The 18,256-nt window shown below is 55.3% G+C and overlaps 1 protein-coding gene across 3 annotated transcripts in view; it reads left to right on the forward strand.

Annotated features, from left to right (window-relative positions):
* Positions 1–538: 538 nt before the first annotated feature.
* The window catches only part of LOC148638850 (insulin-like growth factor-binding protein 4), a 28,945-nt gene continuing 11,227 nt past the window's right edge, over positions 539–18,256 (forward strand). For 2 of the 3 annotated variants that reach the window (XM_088623223.1, XM_088623225.1), the window contains exon 1: positions 539–1,549. In XM_088623223.1, coding sequence (XP_088479349.1) covers positions 1,210–1,549 — 340 coding nt within the window. In that variant the 5' untranslated portion in view covers positions 539–1,209. The remainder of the gene's footprint in view (positions 1,550–18,256) is intronic. The other variant, XM_088623224.1, reaches the window with a different exon arrangement.

Below are 18,256 nucleotides of genomic sequence, written 5' to 3' on the forward strand. Positions count from 1 at the left end.
TGTCCCAGTTTACTGGAGGACAGGACTGGACACTTGAGACCCCAAAAGACCTGGTTAGTCCATCCTCTGTCACACTGCAGCCAGTGGTGGCAGGAGCACCGCGTGAGAAAGGAGCAGTGGGATGATTCAGTGAGAGACCTGGGAGAACTGGGAGAGCTGGGAGCACACCGGACTGCGTCCCTCTCAGTCCAGCTGGAGAGCTCTGCACATTCCTGCTGCCTGCGTGCCAGGCTGCCTGAGCGACTGAGCCCCAGAACTGCGAGCAGGGATACTGCCTGTTTTGTAATTAGCACAATAACTGCTGAACTCCTTGTGTGTGCAGGGGTGGGTGGGACTAGGGAGGTGGTTTCCAGAGGGGGGAGGAGGGGTTACTGGGGTAGGGGGAGGGGAGGTGGTGTTGGGGAGGGGGGGGGGTTTGCCTGCTAGTTCTTCCCAGTGTGAGAGCTCCTCCACCGGGCTGGCCTCCCCCTCCAATCCCTGGAGCTGCCTGGAGGATGGAGGAGGCGTGTCTACAGGCCTGTATAAAGTCCAAGGAGCTACTTCTGTGGAGCCATTCTAGAGTGCTTCCCTGTGCAGAGAGCGTGCGCACGAGAGAGAGAGAGAGAGAGAGACAGAGCAACAGGGAAAGGGCCTCCGCGCTGTTTCGTGCTATCAGTCATCAGCACCTGGGCCTCTGCAGATCCCCGCCTGGGTGGACTTTGTGCTGCCAAGCTGTGCTTCAGGGCGCTTTCCACTTTAAAGGGACCTGGGCGTCCGAGGAGATTTTCTTTCAGAAGCTAATGAACAGATCATTCTTTTAAAGGCAACTTTTTTTTTAAAAAGCATTCAATGTCTACCTGTAAATTACCGGTCTGAACCAAAGCAAGCCCTCGCGTTCCGACGGAACGAGAATCCCCCCCTGGCAGGGAGCAGCTCCTCGCCCTCGGAAGAGCCCCTTGCAGAGGCACGCAGCCCGGAGGAGGGACCACCAGCCTCCTGCACCTGCCCCAGCTCAGGCTCCGGCTCCTGCTCCGGCTCCGGGTCTTACTCCTGCTCCAGCTCCAGGTCCCACTCCGGCTCCTACTCCGGCTCCGGGTCTTACTCCTGCTCCAGCTCCAGGTCCCACTCCGGCTCCGGCTCCTGCACCTGCCCCCAGCTCCAGTTCCCGCTTCCGGCCCCTGCACCTGCTCCGGCTCCTCGGCTAGGGGGGGGAGAGAGAGTCCGTTCCCCATGGGGCGCGAGCCTCGGACCAGTGCCCTGTGGGCGGCGTCCGCGCTGCTGCTGGCGGCGCTGTGCCTGACGGAGGAGGCGATCCGCTGCCCGCCCTGCTCCGAGGAGAAGCTGGCGCGCTGCAGCCAGCCGGCCAACTGCGAGGAGACGGTGCGCGAGCCGGGCTGCGGCTGCTGCCCCACCTGCGCGCTGCCCAAGGGCGCCCCCTGCGGGGTGTACTCGCCCCGCTGCGGCTCCGGCCTGCGCTGCTACCCTCCCCGCGGCGTGGACAAGCCCCTGCACTCCCTGATGCACGGCCACGGCGTCTGCACAGACGAGCGGGAGGTGGAGCAGCTCATGGGTAAGGGAGGGGCGCTCTTCGCTCTTTCTGTTCCGTCTTCCGGGTGTCCCCCTCCCCCCCCCCCCCCCCCTTTCCTGAGTCTGTGAAACCCTGTCTCTGCATGTGTCCGTCCTGCCAGGAGCACGCTCTCCCTCGCAGGCTGGATCCTGCTCAGTGTTTGTGATGGTTCCCCTGGCTCTGCTGCGCTGTGGGAGGCTTTGCTCTGCAGACCAGATAAGATCAGATCACTTTATCAGCCCTGTACAATTTCTTGCATTAGGAATTTGTCTTTTCGCAGACCCCTGCTTGCTCTCCCTGAGACACGCAGACAGGGAGAGAAGCTGGGGGTCAGAGTGCAGGGTCAGACATTTATACGGCGCCCCTGGAGCAGCTGGGGTTAAGGGCCTTGCTCAGGGGCCCAATGGAGTAGGAGTCCCCTGCCGGCTGTGGGATTTGAACCAGCAACCTTCCAGCCACAGGCGCAGATCCTGAGCCAGAGGGCCACCGCTCCGCCCCAAACCCGCCGCCGAGTATGAGCCGGGCAGTTTCTGAGCCCCATGGCCCCCCAGGCTCTCTCCTGTCCAGCAGCAGGACTCCGTGCCTGGCGGGCTGGCACCGTGCCCCTCATGCGGGCTGCTGTGCTGGAAGAGCCCAGCGCAGCGCGGGCCCCAGGCGCGAGGAGCAGGGCGCCAGCCTCCTCTGAGGGTCAGTGCTTGTGCGCCGTCCTCACACAGCTGCGGGGAAACGGAGCCTCTCGGTCGCCCAGCTCTGTCTGCGTGCGCCCTGCGATATGTGTGGCTCTGTAAAGCTAAATTGCGAAATTACCTCCCTTGTTTGTCCCTTTATCGTGGCTTAGTACGTCATTCCTGGAAGTCTCTCGCCGGAGAAAGCCGAATCGAACAGCTCAGTTAGTGAAAGGTGAAAAGGTTTCGCGGGGTCTGAGCGTCCGTTTGAAGGATCGTCTGTGCGGTGTGACCCGCGTCCAGCGCTGCCTCAGCGATGAAGACAGGGAGGGAGGGGCTTGTAAGGCCACCAGCAGAGCTGAGCCCCAGGGAGGGCAGGTGGGCCGAGTGGAGAGACCCCTGTGCTCCTTCGGGAGCCTCTGGGCTGCTGGGAGCAGGTGTGTGACAAGGGGCAGGGTGTTCATTTGTAATCAGCGGCTCAGGGCTGGGGGGAGAGGGGACACCTGTGCTCTGGACAGAGAATGTGAGACAGTTGTGGTCAAGGACTCTGCTAGACAGACAGGAGGCAGAAGTCACCCGTGCAGATAAAGTGGGGCGGGCCTGCAGTCCAGAGAGGTCCATCCAGCCACTGGCACAGACTGGCACAGGCTGACATCTGTACCTGCCTGAGAAAGACATGGCTGATATCAGTCAAGGTGGCCACCATGGGCCCAGTGATGTTAGCCGAGCTCTGTCCCGTTGTGTTATTTCCACTTACTGACCTGCTCTTTCGATGCTGCGTCTTCTGTGCGACAGAGGTACCCAAGCTCCCCAAACAGCGGGTTCTCAGCCGAGCTGTCTGATTAAATAAACGCTTGCTATCATCGTGAGTATTATGACCATTGGACAGAGTGTCCTTCTGTTTCCTGAGAGGATTATGCTAAGAATCCGAAATGGGACAGGAAAAGACATTCGCTGGGTTCTGGGTTCTGCGTCCCCAGCTCCTGTCTCTGTGACTCGCTGCGCCCCGAGATTGGCGTCACAGCAGGGACCTCTTCAGGCCAGTGAGTGAAGTGTTGAGAGGCTGTTTCTCATCAGAAAGACGAACCGTTCGCACTGGGCTGCGCCAGTCAAGTGGAGTGAAGAGCACAGCACCGACAAGTCAGTTCCGGAATAATAATGAAATCTCGTAAATTCCGAGATTTCACAGAGAAACCCCTGCCTCCGCTGTTCTGCGTTCCTGGGGGCAGGGCCTCCTGTTCTGGGCTCTCGGAGGTTAACCGGAGGGTCGTGGGGTCGGATCCCAGGTTACACTGCTGCTGCACCCCTGAACCGTGGGGGCGCCCTCACGAACGGCCCCTGCAAAAGTCCCAGCGGTGCGGACGGGCGCAGACGGAAGTCGCTTCGGATAAAAGCGTCAGCCCGAGAAAGTCGTGAAACGCAGACAGGAGCGGGCCCTGCCCCAGGGGCGAGAGGTGAAAAGTCACAGGAAACACAGAGTTAACGAGCGAGGCCTCTCGAATCGAGAGCCTCTGTTCTTGAAAGTTCTCTTAAATGCCTGGAATTCTAATTTCAATTTGGAAACCCCCCCCCATGTCTCCAGCTGCTGTGTCATGACAAAGCAAGTATGCCTTTTAAACAAATCTGACATCACCGCCGTGCTGCAGCCCATGACATACTTTTCTTTGGATCGAAACAAAAAAGAAAAGAAAATCTGACTTTCACATCTGTGGCACAGTCGGCGGAGTTATCCATTATTAAATGGAGTGGAGTGAGTATTCTGGAGATGGGAGCTCTGCAGCCCAGAGTCCTAGCAACAGCGAACAGACAACAGTTATAAATAGCAGGGAGCTTAACAAACTCTCCGTATTAACAAAGCCCATGTAAAAAAGGCTGGCGTTTCAGCCTCTCAGAGCGCACCGAAAAGACGAAGAACTAGCGCCTGATACAGTCCCAGCTTGCATCTTAAGGCGTGCACTGAAACACCCCAGTCTGCCAGGGGTCCCCCTGGGGAGTAGGAGGCTGTTTCCTACTGTCCAATTTGCGAGACTGAAAAACAAACAAGAAAGAAAAATTGCTTTTGTGAATCGGAGCCTGCCAAGCACACACACCCAACGTGCAGCTCGGCTCAGCAAACAAAGAAGGCCGAACTCTTTTTTTTTCCCCTCTGCGGGCAGACCGTCCCCTCTGCAGCAGGCCCGACAGGAAGCCAGGGTCAGAGTGGGGAGTCCGCTCAGGTGAAATTCAGGGCGTGGGGGAGAAGACAGAGACACAGGGCAATGCCAAACCGGGCAACTCTGGGGCTACAGCCGTTTTGGACACAAGCGCCGAAAGGACTTGAAAGCATCTGGCGAGGTGGGCGGGTTTGGCTGTTTTGCAACTGAGAGGCGGACGGGACTGGGGAGGAGTAGGGGGGATCAAGCTCTGGGGAGCCTGGAGGAACGTCAACATCCAGAACTCTCAGTCAGAGAGGCTGGCGCCCAGGAAAGGCCCGACCTGGGGTATTCAGTGTGGATGGACGGGACAGCACAGCGCCCCACAGAGATCCAGGCCAGTCTGTCCTCTGCTGGCCGTAGACGTGCGCACTGGGATCGAGGCAGTGGGATACGATAACCGGGGTAAAACACAGCAGACATTTTGGGAAGGAGCCCCCCAGGGATCCCCCCAGCTCCTTGCAAGGAGATCGGAGCAAAATGAAAACCGCACTAACTCTACCCACCTCTAGAGGTCTGGAGCCGCCCAGGACTCAAGACTTCCAGAGAAACCTGGCAGACTGGGATCGCGACAGCATGTAAGAAGCGGGTTCGAACAGAGCAGGTGTTCGACTAAAGCCAGAAGGAAAAACCCGGGGTCGAATCTGTGTCACCAAGGGCCGTGGGCCCAGAGGGACAGAAGGGACTCTCCGGGCGGGGGCGGCGCTGCCCCTGCAGGCCCGGGACCGAGACGGGTGCACGCTGAGGAGCCGAGGGCAGAGGAGCTGCACGATAAGATGAGTCTCCTGACGCAGGAGCCACGGGTCGCCTTACTTAATCAGTAACTGCGCTGCTGAACCCGGGTTTGACTTCGACTGGCCGGCCGTGCAGCCCGAAGGGAGGCTGCTGACGGAGCACAGGGGGGCACGGTGGGGCTGTTTATTCTGGCTGATAAGGGATATGGGGGGGGTCAGGTCGAGGGAAGGGAGATGCAAACACATAACACAGCTGGTGAGCGGGCAGCACAGCTCGTCTCCTCTTCCAGCTGCGTTTTCATGACAGCGATGCTTGTTTAATACCCTGCCTTGGCAAACTGGCCAAACTGGCCATCAGTCCACACCTCCAGTTCCCCCAGCCAGCGAGCACCTCCAGCCTGGGAAGGAAACACTAAAAACACCGGCTCTCCTGAGTCACGGAGTCAGATCCTGCAGCCTGTCGATGACACTGTCAAGCAGCATCCCTGCAGACGCCCGCAGCAGCAGGGAGAGGAGAGAGGGAACTGGTCCCGTCTGAAGCTTCTCTCACCCAGCAGAGCTCCTCCTCAGCCTGGATGGTATTGAGCTGCTGCAGCTGGTCTACATGGCCGTGAGGTCTCGCCCAGCCTGGTGCGGCTGCTCTCTGACCTGGGTAAGAGCCTCTTCCATCACGAACTGCACTCAACCCCTCTCCCGTAAGAGGAGCTCTTGACATCCTCCTTCACAAACTCCTAGCAAGGGCTTTAATATTTGCGTGGAAGGGGCTTTGTGCCATTTCAGTACCTACTACTACATATTCATATTGTCTTACAGGGATAAAAAAAACTTTTTCAGTGCCAGTTTGCAGAATCCCAGAGCCCATCTTTGACAGCTGGCAGGGGATCAGAGTGTTTTCCCAATGCAGACTCCCAGGCATTGCCCCTCTCTCAGCCCCCTCCCCAAGACCTCAACCCAGGCAGCCCTGAGGAAGAATGTGCCCGTCCCAGAGAGAGTCTTCCTGGAGCTTCTGTTGGGCGGAATGCTGCCTCCTTCCCAAACAGAAGGGAAAGAAAATCCGGAGAGCTTATCGGATCGTCACTCCTGATCCCTGATGCCCTGGTCTGGTACCACAGTCCGCCACAGATCCAGGCTATTAGAGAAGCCGGCAGACAGTTCTGCTGACTGCTTGTCCACCTGTTGCTGAGAGGCCTGATCTGCGGGACTAAGCAGGTCTGACATACGGGACACACCGCCCGGCACAGAGCGGAGAAGACACACACAGCACAGTGTGGCGTGGCTTAGCGCATCATGTGGGGCCTGACGCAGATGCTCACGCAGGAGGAAGTGGAGGTGCTCAAGTTCAATTCAATTCAATTCCATTTAGTTTTCTATAGCGCCTTTCACAACAAGGTTGCCCCAGGGCGTTTAACAATGCAAGTGATCACACATGAGAATACAGAACAGAAAAGACCAGAAGACAACGGAGGAGAGGAACCAAAAACTCCTCAGTAAGGAGAAAAGAAACCTCTAGGGGTCCAAGGTCAACTGGCTGCCCAACCCCTTTGGGCATGCTAACATTATACAATTAAAAAAAGAAATAAATGAATGAGGGTATTAATCCATCCATCATGTCTTCTGTATGTCACTACTCCATGAAAATCTCTGTAGACCAGCAAAATCCTCCTAAACCACAGCTATATCCACGATGTCCCTCAATTTGTGTCCACGATGTCCCACAGTTCAAACCAGACATTTCTCTTGCTGCTCCCTGCGATGTGGCCTGGCCTGACAATTAACTCTCAGTGTGTGCTGGAGCTCAGTCACACACAAAGCAAAGGACTGACGTCACAGGTTCAGGCAGGGTCACCATATCTCAGCATTGTTTTCACAACATGCTTCTTAGAAAAACGAGCCTGGCAGTTGGACCTGAGCTGCAACAGTGCCTGTTTGCTTGTAGTAGGGTCAATCATTAACGTCTGAGCTCTGTCAGGGCAGAACACTGTCATTTACTTAGGAACTCTCTGAACTCCAGAGATACCACCCTGTTCCCATCACAGGGGCAGGTGACATGCCACACAATCCAGTTTCAGAACAAGCAGCCGTCTTGTCCAGCAGCCTGTGGAATCTCTTCTCTGCAAGTGCACACTGGAGGAAAATGAGCAGGTGCTCAGATATCACAGCGTTTTCTTACACCTGCTGTTCAGCCTCCTCCTGGCACTGCTAGCACTGGTGTTGTGTTAACCACCTGCTACAGATGGGTCTGGAACAGCGCTGCCTGGGGTCAATGGTGTCTGGGGGTCAATGTGTCAGTGGAATCTATGGGTCAGTAATGTCTCTGGATCAGTAGTAATGGTGTCAGTGGTGTCTATTGTGTCAGTAGTGGCTCAGTAGTATCTATAGTGTCTGTAGCTCATTGTGTCTATAGTGTCAGTAGAGACTGTGGTTCAGTGTGTCTATAGTGTCAGTAGAGACTGTGGTTCAGTGTGTCTATAGTGTCAGTAGAGTCTGTGGTTCAGTGTGTCTATAGTGTCAGTAGAGTCTGTGGTTCAGTGTGTCTATAGTGTCAGTAGAGTCTGTGGTTCAGTGTGTCTATAGTGTCAATAGTGTCTGTGGTTCAGTGTGTCTATAGTGTCAGCAGAGTCTGTGGTTCAGTGTGTCTATAGTGTCAGTAGAGTCTGTGGCTCAGTGTGTCTATAGTATCAGTCGAGTCTGTGGCTCAGTAGTGTCTATAGTGTCTATAGTATCAATGGAACAGCAGCATCTTCAGTGTCTGTATGTCAGCAGTGTCTATAGTGTCCGTGGATCAGTGGTGTTTGTAGTGTCTGTGGGTCAGCAGTATTTATAGAGTCTGTGGGTCGCAGTGTCTGTCTCTGCAGTGTGTGTCATCACTGCCTGAGAGTCTATAGTGTCAGTATGCCTGCAGTAACACCGAGTCAGTGGTGTCAGCGGGTCAGTGGGTCAGTGGGTCAGCGGGTCAGTGGGAAAGCTGTCGGAACACTTTGAACACAAACAGACCCTCCTTGGCTGCTCCTTTCTGGATACAGGAGGTCCTGCATAGGCCTGCGTCCCAGCCAGCTGGAGAAAACACTCCACAAGCACAGTCCTCCAGCTTACTCGCTGACAGGACAAAGCTGATCAGAAGCAGCTCAATCCCTCTCAGGCCCGGGTTCAGGACTGTGTGGGCCACAGGGAAGAGTCGAACCTAGAGTTTGACCTCCGATGAGTTTGGAACATTTACCTAGAACATTCAGCTCCAAATCCCTTCACCACCTGCAGCCCCAGCCCAAACCCCATCCTTCACCCTCACCTGCACTGGCTGCAGGGCTCAGTCTTGGTAAAGGTCAATAATTAGGCTTAACCCAAAAATAATGCCCTTGGGACACAACTGCAAGCCCAGAAGAGACCAGGCACAGATTCGTTATTTTGTACCTTGGGCCTTGTGCATAAAGTAGATCCTGATGCAGATGTTTGTGTTTAAGATTCATTTCTAATAAGGCAGGGCTTTGTCATGAAACACTTCCAAGAGCATTATCTTCTCTTTTTTCAAGGCAATTTTTAAATTGCAGCAAAGGAAAGGACTTGATAAGCATTGTCTCCCATGGCTCGTGTTGCTGAGAGATATTAGATCTCCTGAGCTTTGTCAAGCATGTCACAGCTGAGGGAGGCGGAGGAGAGGAGGCAGAGAAGCCCGGCAAATTGCCGGAGGAGAACTGAGCTCTGCGATCTGCCGGGAATGTTAATGCTCAGGCTGTGCGCAAAGCAGACCTGGCTGGCCGAGCTCTGCAGCAGGATACCTTCAGAGCAGCGCCAATCACTCTCCCCACAGCCCTGCCTTCCAGGAGAGAAAGCGCAGCCCCCAGTGCAGGCTGAACAGTCCAGATTCTCTGCATTGCGCAAGTGTAGCAGTGAGCATCTGTGTCAGGACCTGCAGGTACCAGATGCTTATATGTTTGTGCCTGTTCCTTCTTGGACTAGGTGTTTTGCAGCATTCATATTCTTCACACTGTGCTATACACAGATTTTTAGGACTTATTTTCAGAGGGTTTATTCTGTGCAGGCTTTATAGCTATCTGTTCAAAAGCGAAGGCCAACTCCACTACGGTGTTACCCCAGATCCCTTCAGCAGGCTGCAGAAGACACAGTCAACTTCGTGTGCTGGCAACTGCTCGCACACACTCTGCACGGCCTGTTTCAGCTGCCTCGAAAATAAACGGACAGCAGTGATAATAATACAAACACTAAAATTAATCCCACAGCCTTCCCTGTCACCTCTGGTATTTTCAGCTGTGTATTTTAAGCGCTGAAAACACAATGCGCGAGACCCTAGAAGGGCATTTTAAATCTCCGCACAGGCATTAAGTTTCTCCACACCAGGCCAGGGGGGCAAGTCCTCTAAGGGAGGAACAGTGCTGAAAACAGATCAGCGAAGACGGGAGGCGCTGGCCCCAAGCACAGCGAATACAGTTGTTTTAATGGCAGCTGTGATGTTTTAGGCCGCGGCTCTACAGCTAAAAAAGAAATAAAAGCACAGACACACACAAAATGAAAGAGAAGAGTGAAAAACAAGACTCCAGGGAGAAGCGAGCACAATCGCTCTCCGCCTCCCACACAGGAAAAGCCCCGATGACTGTGCCACCGCCGCGCAGAGCTCAGGAAGCAGCGCGGTGATGTCATGACGAAGGAGCAGGCCGCTGCGCCGCTCTGCAGCCCTGGCCTGGGAGGACCCTGTCCTCAGGTGAACCCGGGAAGGGGGCGGGGCCAGCGCTGCAGCCAGGGGGGGGGAGGGGAGGGGCTTCACTGCTCTTCCCCGCCCCCGCTTTCCAAGTGCTCTCTCTGTCTCCAGCAGCAACACGCCGGCCCGCAGGCTGGCGCAGCCCCACTGGCGGGAGGGCGACGGGCGCTCCGCGCGGCCGGGGGCTCTGAGCAGGCGGCCCGTCCTCGCCTAGCGAGCGTCCGGCCCGCCGCTGTTGCGGGCCCGCGGGCCATCCCAGCAGCCCCAGGGCTCGTCGGGACTGAAAACAAACCCCCCCCGTGGGACCCCCTCTGCTGCAATTCCTGCCGGGACCGGGTCGGACTGACCCGAAACTCTCCGGGCCTGGAAAGCTTCCCGATGAGGAATTAGGAAAAAGGTGGGGGCGCACACTGTAGGTGGGCACGGGGGGGGCCACATGCCACTGTGCGTCGGCTTTCCGAGACGAGACGGGGGCGGCAGCAGAGACCAGACCAGGTTCTGCCTTTCCTTCCTGTGCAGCGCCGCGGCTCGGAGAGAAGGGCTCGAGACCGACGCGCTCCGCAGCCTTCTCTGTAAGAACCCGCATGGCAGCTCGGGGGCCGGAGCTTTAGATAAACAGTGTGAGCTAATGTTTCCAGAGCGGGAGGAGAGGAGGAGAGAGGGAGAGAGGGAGGGAGGAGAGGGGCAAGGAGGAGGCGGGGTGGTGTTGGAAGAAGATGGAACACGAGCTGGAGGGAGAGCAGAATGAATTCTGGCACCAGGAAATACCTGTGGAGAGACGGGGAGTAAAAAAGATAGACCAGCAACCTTCCCTCACATCCCAGACTCCCTGCCCCGGGACCGCAGGCCCCCCCCGAGGCCGGCGGACAATGGGGCTGGGGCTCCGGGGGTCGACAGCAGGAAACCCAGGGCTCCTTCCTCTGTTGCCGTGGTGACCGCAGGCAGGGAAGGAAAAGGTTCGGACTCCAGGATGCCGCGTGAGCCGCGGCGCTGGATCGGCCCGGGCCCGTGCTCACAGCTGACACACGGGCCGGCTCCGGTCGCCTAGCAACACAGCTTGACGTCCGGATCCATTTCTTGGAAAAAAGTGTTGTTTTTGAACGGCGCACTGCAGCACCTGGATACAATAGAAAGAGTTTCTCTCTTAATTAATTTTAGCTCAGCCCCCTCCCCCCCCCCAGCCTGTTGGCCTCTGTTCGGTGACAGTAAAACATTACAGTAGCTCGGTGCACCTAATTGTCTCCTGGGGGGTTTAAAACCCCTTTAATCCGGCCTGTTCAAGGGCAGAGCCTGGCACACACTGTGGGAGTAAAGTGTTAAACAAAACAGCCTTCAGACCAAACGGGCCTGCCACCCCACAGGACACTGAGTTAGTACCGAGTAACGAGTGAGTACCGAGTGAGTACTGAGTGAGTACAGGGAGCCCTTTAGAGATTACTGAGTTAGTACCAAGTAGCGAGTGTGTACCAAGTGAGTACAGGGAGCCCTTTAGAGATTACTGAGTTAGTACCGAGTAACGAGTGAGTACCGAGTGAGTATGGGGAGCCCTTTAGAGATAACTGAGTTAGTACCGAGTAACGAGTGTGTACCGAGTGAGTATGGGGAGCCCTTTAGAGATAACTGAGTTAGTACCGAGTAACGAGTGTGTACCAAGTGAGTACAGGGAGCCCTTTAGAGATTACTGAGTTAGTACCGAGTAACGAGTGTGTACAGAGTGAGTATGGGGAGCCCTTTAGAGATTACTGAGTTAGTACCGAGTAACGAGTGTGTACCGAGTGAGTATGGGGAGCCCTTTAGAGATCTTGCGGAATAATAATTATACTAATCATAATAATTGCTTACACTTATATAGCGCTTTTCTGGACACTCCACTCAAAGCGCTTTACAGGTAATGGGGATCCCCTCTACCTCCACCAGTGCGCAGCCCCACCTGGATGATGCGACGGCAGCCATAGTGCGCCAGAACGCTCCCCACACATCAGCTCTCAGTGGGGAGGAGAGCAGAGTGATGAAGCCAGTTCAGAGATGGGGATTATTAGGAGGCCATGACTTGTAAGGGCCAATGAGAAATTTGGCCAGGATGCTGGGGTTACACCCCTACTCTTCGAGAAACGCCCTGGGATTTTTAATGACCACAGAGAGTCAGGACCTCGGTGTTACGTCTCATCCGAAGGACGGCGCCTGTTTACAGTATAGTAATGGAATGGGAGTCTCGGAGTAAACAGGGAACTCAAGCAGGACCGGAATGTTGTAGGGAGGTCAGGCATGCAAGCGCCCCTTCTAAATGCTTACTGGGATGACCCACAGGAAACGCACTGTGATGGGCATTGTGGGAGTATGAAGTGAGTACTGTGGGAGTGTGGATAAATACTGCCCAGCCATGGTTTTGAGGCAATATTTGGGCTTCTTTCAAGAAACATCTGGATACGATTCAGGGATTAATTAGCTACTACTGACCCAAAGGGCTCCTCTCATTTATGACCTGTGTTGTGTTCTGATTGATCAGGTCAGAGTCAGCCTGGTCCGGAGTTGAACCTGGTTTCTAAAGCATGAAGTAAAAAGAGGGGTGTACAGACATGAGGACTGCATGTTAAAAAAAGTGTATTAAGGCCCACTGAAATCATAGTAAAAGCACCCTATAGATGTGGTAAAGCGTGGTACCAGATGCGTGGAATCATGGGGCAGCACAGCAAACGCAAGGCCAGAGTCTGACTGCAAAACATTCCAGGGGTTTGGGGTTCCAGGGGTCAGGGGTCGGGGGTCAGGGGTGAAAGTGCCAAGAGCAGGGTGGTCTCCTGAAGTCGGTGCCTCGGAAGAGGCGACAGAAAAGACTCTGCGCTCCGTGCGCCTGGCCTCCCCTCCTCCACCCGCCTGCCTCTCCGGCTGCCCGATCCGATCCAGCTGTGGGAGCTGGCTGGCTCTCCGGCCTCCTTCTGAGGAGAACCTGCCTGCGGCCGCGCCAGGGCGGGGGGGGGGGGGCGTGGCCAGGCGCCAGGCCCAAGGAAAACCATTCTAATCCCAAGGCCTGGCCCAGCTCCACATTCCCATAGGCCCCGAACAGAGATTAAACTCCCTGCTCCACGACACGAGAGAAGGGAGGCAGGAAAGCAAGAAAGAAAAGGCAGCACTTGAGTTTTCGGGCATCAGATCAGTTCTGCTCCTCGGCTCACAGGCGTGTTTATTTAAAGACGTGGAGCTCGGGGTTGGCACAGAGAGGAATGCACAGCAATCCCCGTGAGAAACGCAGGCGAGAGCGGTGGGCTCCACTCCCCCCCCACAGCCACTCGCTCTTCAGAAACAGTGAGCAAGATGGCAGGACCCCCCTGTGCTGCTCGGGGCTGCAGAGAGAGGCGATTGAAACAGCTGGAAAACAGAGAGGAGAGAGAGGAGGAATAATCACCCCAATGCCCCTCTCTTCCTGTCCTGCAGAGAGTGCCTTACTCGGGGTTTTCACCCATGGGCCACCATGTAGCAGCTTATGGGGCGTAAAGATCAGTGCCGGTAACACAGCTCCCCTGTGATACACAGGGCTAAGGTATGACCTGGTTTCCAACGCCGTTCAAATACTCTTCTGATTAGACAATGATCAATTCTAACAATCGTGCAATAACAATCATCTGCAGGCTGGCTGATGCTTTTATCTAAGGCAAAAAATCCACAATTCACATAACGTAGTCTAATTGTCAGAATTCAACAGGATGTTTACGCCTTAAGTATGCAATCATGCAGAAATCGACATGTGGACTACATACAGTAGCTCGGCCTTTTACCTTTTTTGACGGGTACATCTGAGAAATAGCTCCAGATGTCTTCCTGAAATGACAGATTTCTTCCAAACCTGTCTTTCCTGTGTCCCTCAGTAACGGTGAAGATCGTTACCAGGTGTTTTGGAGTTGCAGTGCAGGTGACTTTCCCTTGAACATTTCTGTCAGTAATTTATAGCGCTTTTTAAATCTAGCACTGATGCGCAATGCATTTAACACTAAATATAAAATGCCTGTAGTGCACAATCTACAAGGGCAAATAAAAAGACTTGGTTGTACCACGGTATTGTATAGGGACCACTTGCTGAGAAGCATCAGTACAGCAGTGTGAGAGGAGAGTGTGTCGATACCTAATCAGCCCTCTCTCCTGACCGCTGCCCCTGGACAAGCTGGAGGTGTGGGCAGTTACTCTCCAGCCACTGCAAGGTCAGACCCAGGGGAGTGAGCAGGCTGAGCTCAGATCCTTGTTAATCTTTCCTGGGCTCTGGTGCTGCTGCAAAGTGGTGGGGGGAACACGAGCAGACTGGGGGGGGCGGGGGTCGAAGGAGGGGGCTTATTCCACAGCATGCGGTCTCAGATGGCTGGAAACCATTGATGGGCCTGAGAAAGCCCAGCTCGGAGCTTGAAAGAGCAGAATGGTAGAGCAGTACGGCATCCTCTGAACACATGATGACTCATCATTCCAGGGAGAAAGCCCTGGTGCGAGCTGGGCATTGTCATCCTGCCCTCCCTTAGAGCCCTTATGCTGCTAAGGGCCGGGAATGCTTTCACAGCAAGCCAGACGCTCCTTCAGGAATTCATTCATCCTCTCTCTCTTGTTTAAGTCTTTCTTCCCGTCTTTTGTAAAGAGGGGGAGCGCAGCCCCTCACCATCCGACCGGCTGCGGGCGCTGATTCAGCTCCCCGGTTCGCTGGGGGTCCGGTGGGGCCACCCGAGGCGCAGGAGGCTGGCAGGACAGAGACACGTGAGGGACCGGCCGCAGGAGAGCTGCCACCTCCGGCCCAGGAGGCCCACTGCCTCTCTGTCGCCACCTGCAGGGCCCTGACTCCACAACCTGGACAGCTTTCAGTTTCACTTGCTATCAGGCAATACCTCGGCAACATACACACACGCCTTATGGCTACAGCAGAGAGCTGAGCGTTCTTCCTAAAGAACTTCCAATTTCCTAATGCCCAGAGCATGACTGAAGAAGGTGGAGGATTCACAGGTTGACTCGATTCGAAACAAGGCAGCCCCAGCCGCTGCCTGTAAGAGCAGTGAAAGATACTGGGCAGAGGGTCCACATGGGAGACTCTCCACAGGGACGCAGGAGGGGTCTGCAGCAGATGGAACAGCTGCTCCTGCTTTATATCCGGACAATGTCGCTCTCCCTGAGACTGCACTGCCCATCAAAACTGAAACTGCATGAGCAGTGTGACAGAAGGGAAGAGACAATGCCGCAGTTGATATGAACGGTTGATATTTTGTTCTTTTATTTTAATGTCCAAAAATTCTGGGTCTATTCTGGTATTGTATCACACAGTTTCGAATCACCAGTTGCGCACGTTTAATCAGATCAGATCACTTTATTGGCCCTATACAATTTCTTGGATTAGGAATTTGTCTTTTCGCAGACCCCAGCCTGCTCTCCATGAGACACACAGACAGGGAGAGAAGCTGGGGGTCAGAGCGCAGGGTCAGCCATCTATACAGCGCCCCTGGAGCAGTTGGGGTTAAGGGCCTTACTCAGGGGCCCAACAGAGTAGGATTCCTCAGCTGTGGGATTTGAACCAGCAACCCTTCCAGATCCTAAACCACAGTGCCACCCCTCCGCCCCACTGGACTAATGTCTCGACTCACGGCCATGGAGCCCCGAATTGAGGGCGTCTGGAGCTCGTGTCCCTGCTTTCAGGAAACACCGGCTGAGATCCTCGGGTCCGTTAGCCACTAACTGCCCAGAGGGCTGGTGGCTCGCATGGCCTCCTGGCGCTTGTGTTCTTGAGAGACCTTGTGGCCGCACACGGGAGAGAGTGAGGGGGAGCAGCAGGCTCAAGCCCCTTGTCTTTCAAAGTGATGCAGACAACACAGCCTCATCCCGACTGGAGGAGAGCTTGGGCGGCATTCCTTACAACCAATGGGAGGCCACAGGGGGGCGCTGTGAAGCTAGCCCCCCTCAGCTAACAGAGGCCCCCGCATAGAGAATCCAACAACGTGCCACTGGCTCGAACCCGTGGTCGCAGAGCTCAGCCCGCACATGGGAAGCCCTTGCAAAATCAGCCTGGATCATCAAGAACATGACCGTGGGCTGCAAGGCGCTGCATGTTTCCCGGCAGCTTGCACACGGAAGCACAGCGCTCGCCAAGGAGGAAATTAGAAAAAGGAAAATCCCAGAAAGTCAGGACGAGAGAAACGGAAAGGACTGAAGCACCGTGAAGAGGCCCAACCTGTGAGCGCTGGTGCGTTTCAGTCACGGCGATTGTGGAGTTTATTTTCGGGTTGTTTTTCTGCCTCTGCGCGTGACGAGGGGCAGGGAAGTTGGCAGGAGGCTCCGGGGGTCTTTGTGGCAGTGCCCCACCGCCAGGCCTGTGTTATTGTTGTATCTCCGCTGAAAGGGGAAACTCATTCAGCCTGTTTCCTCTCCTCTCCTGCTCCATCTGTCAGGATGGATCGCGGAGGGCCGAGGAGGGCGAGGGTCCCGTGGAACTGGAGCTCGGCCGCGTTCCCACGCAGTTCCTCTGCGACCACGGCTCTCCTGCCCCCTCTCGCTCCGGGATGTGTGCCAGTCCTGCCGAGGGAGCTCTGGCGCTCACGCAGAGAAGGGAGTTTCCCAGAGAGTCTCTCGGTGCGCCCCGAAAAACACGCAGCAGGAGCAGGCTGAGGTCGCTCAAGATGAGCTCCCTCCTCCTGGGTTCAGCAGCTTATTGCGGAGCTGTGTTTCTGCAAAAAGAGGGGGAGAGGGCTTCGGATCTTAACTTCCACCGCCCGAGCAGTCTGGAGAGAGAGACACGCCGGGCTGAGCTTGCCTGCTTGTGCGCACATGACCAGGGCAGGACTGCACCTCAGCATGAGACCAACCTCAGGACAATGTGGGACATTTAGGAACGCAGATCGAATTTAGATACGTGAAGCCTCGATCACTTCAGCAAGGACACCCCTGGTTCCAGTGGAGAGGAATCTGTGCCGTCAGCCCAGCAGCAAGAGTCCAGAAGGAAACTAAAGCTGAAAACTGACTCTCTGTGGTCATTGAAAATCCCAGGGCATTTCTCAAAAAGAGTAGGGGTGTTGCCCTGACCTCCTGGCCAAATTTCCCCCTGGCCTTTATCCATCATGGCCTCCTAATAACCCCCATTCCTGAACTGGCTTCATCACTGTGCTCTCCATCTCACTGAGAGCTGGTGTGTGGGGAGCGGACTGGAGCATCATCCAGATGGGGCTGCACACTGGGGGTGGTGGAGGGGATCCCCATTACCTGTAGAGCGCTTTGAGCTGGGTGTCCAGAAAAGTGCTATATAAGTGTAAGCAATTATTATTATTATTATTATTATCATGTGTGCACAAAGCCTTTCCCTGCTGCTGTCTGCATGGGGACCCCTGTCCGTCTGACTGACCCCCCCAGCGCCAGGTTTGTTTCAGCTTTGCTGCTGGACCCTGGGCAGCCTGATGGTGCTTCCACTGGACTGGTCACTACGGCCCAGGCTCCCAAGCTGGTCTACAGTGCCTCAGTGGAGTACAGACGTCCTTCTGCAGCAGCTCTTCTTCCGAACACAGAGGGAGCCCAGAGAAAACACTCCTGAGCACAGGTGCACCAACCCAGATCCCTAAATATGTGTCTGAAGGAAACCACTGGGCTCACTGTCACATCCGCTGCTAATAGCAATCCTCCACACGAACGGTCTCACCCCAATCAAACAGCAGCTGGAGGCAAGCCCCTCAGACACCGCCGATCTTCCAATCAGAGCGCCTCACTTGCTAACACACCCTCCACTGCCAAACCTCCTGAAGCTACTCCTCCGGCTCACTGAACGCGGCTCGGGATTTTTAGCTGCTTCGGAACTCCCTGCCTCGCCCGAATAAACCTTCGGATCTTGCTTTTGGAAATGCGAATCCCCGAATTCACCTTCGACCGTGACCCTCGTCTAGCAGTTTGGATTTGTCTGCCTTTCTCCTTTTGGGTAACCTTTGGAATCGGACCCCGGATCCGCCCTCGACTACGTCTCTGCCTGACGTTTTGGGCTCGTCAGGAACCTCTCCTGACTCTGCTCCCCCAACTCCGCACAGGGTTCCTCTCTCGAACAACAAGGCGGCTCGTGACGCTCACTCACTTGCACCTCTGGCTGTTGAGCGCAACACGAGAGATGTTGGGTGAGCTGTCGGCAGCTCCGAAACGGTTCTGTGCTGGCACATACCTTCCCCTTGCAGAGAAACCCTCCAACCCGGCATGTGTGTGCAATTTCCTTGCCCGTCAATCGCTTCGCACTTCTGTTCGGGGGCGTTGTGATTTATTGCAAAGAATTCACAAGAAAAATACTCCAACGTTGTCGGGGAAGGTGGGGGTGGGGGAAGAAGAGTGCGGCTCACAAGGAAACCCAATGTCTTCAATATTCTGCGACTCCCCTGCCAACATCTGGAAGACGAAATTCCAAAGATTAGCGTAGAAATTCCTGC

This window comes from Lepisosteus platostomus, chromosome 28 (genome assembly GCF_059453375.1).
Source record: "Lepisosteus platostomus isolate fLepPlt1 chromosome 28, fLepPlt1.hap1, whole genome shotgun sequence".
Lineage (NCBI taxonomy): Eukaryota > Metazoa > Chordata > Actinopteri > Semionotiformes > Lepisosteidae > Lepisosteus > Lepisosteus platostomus.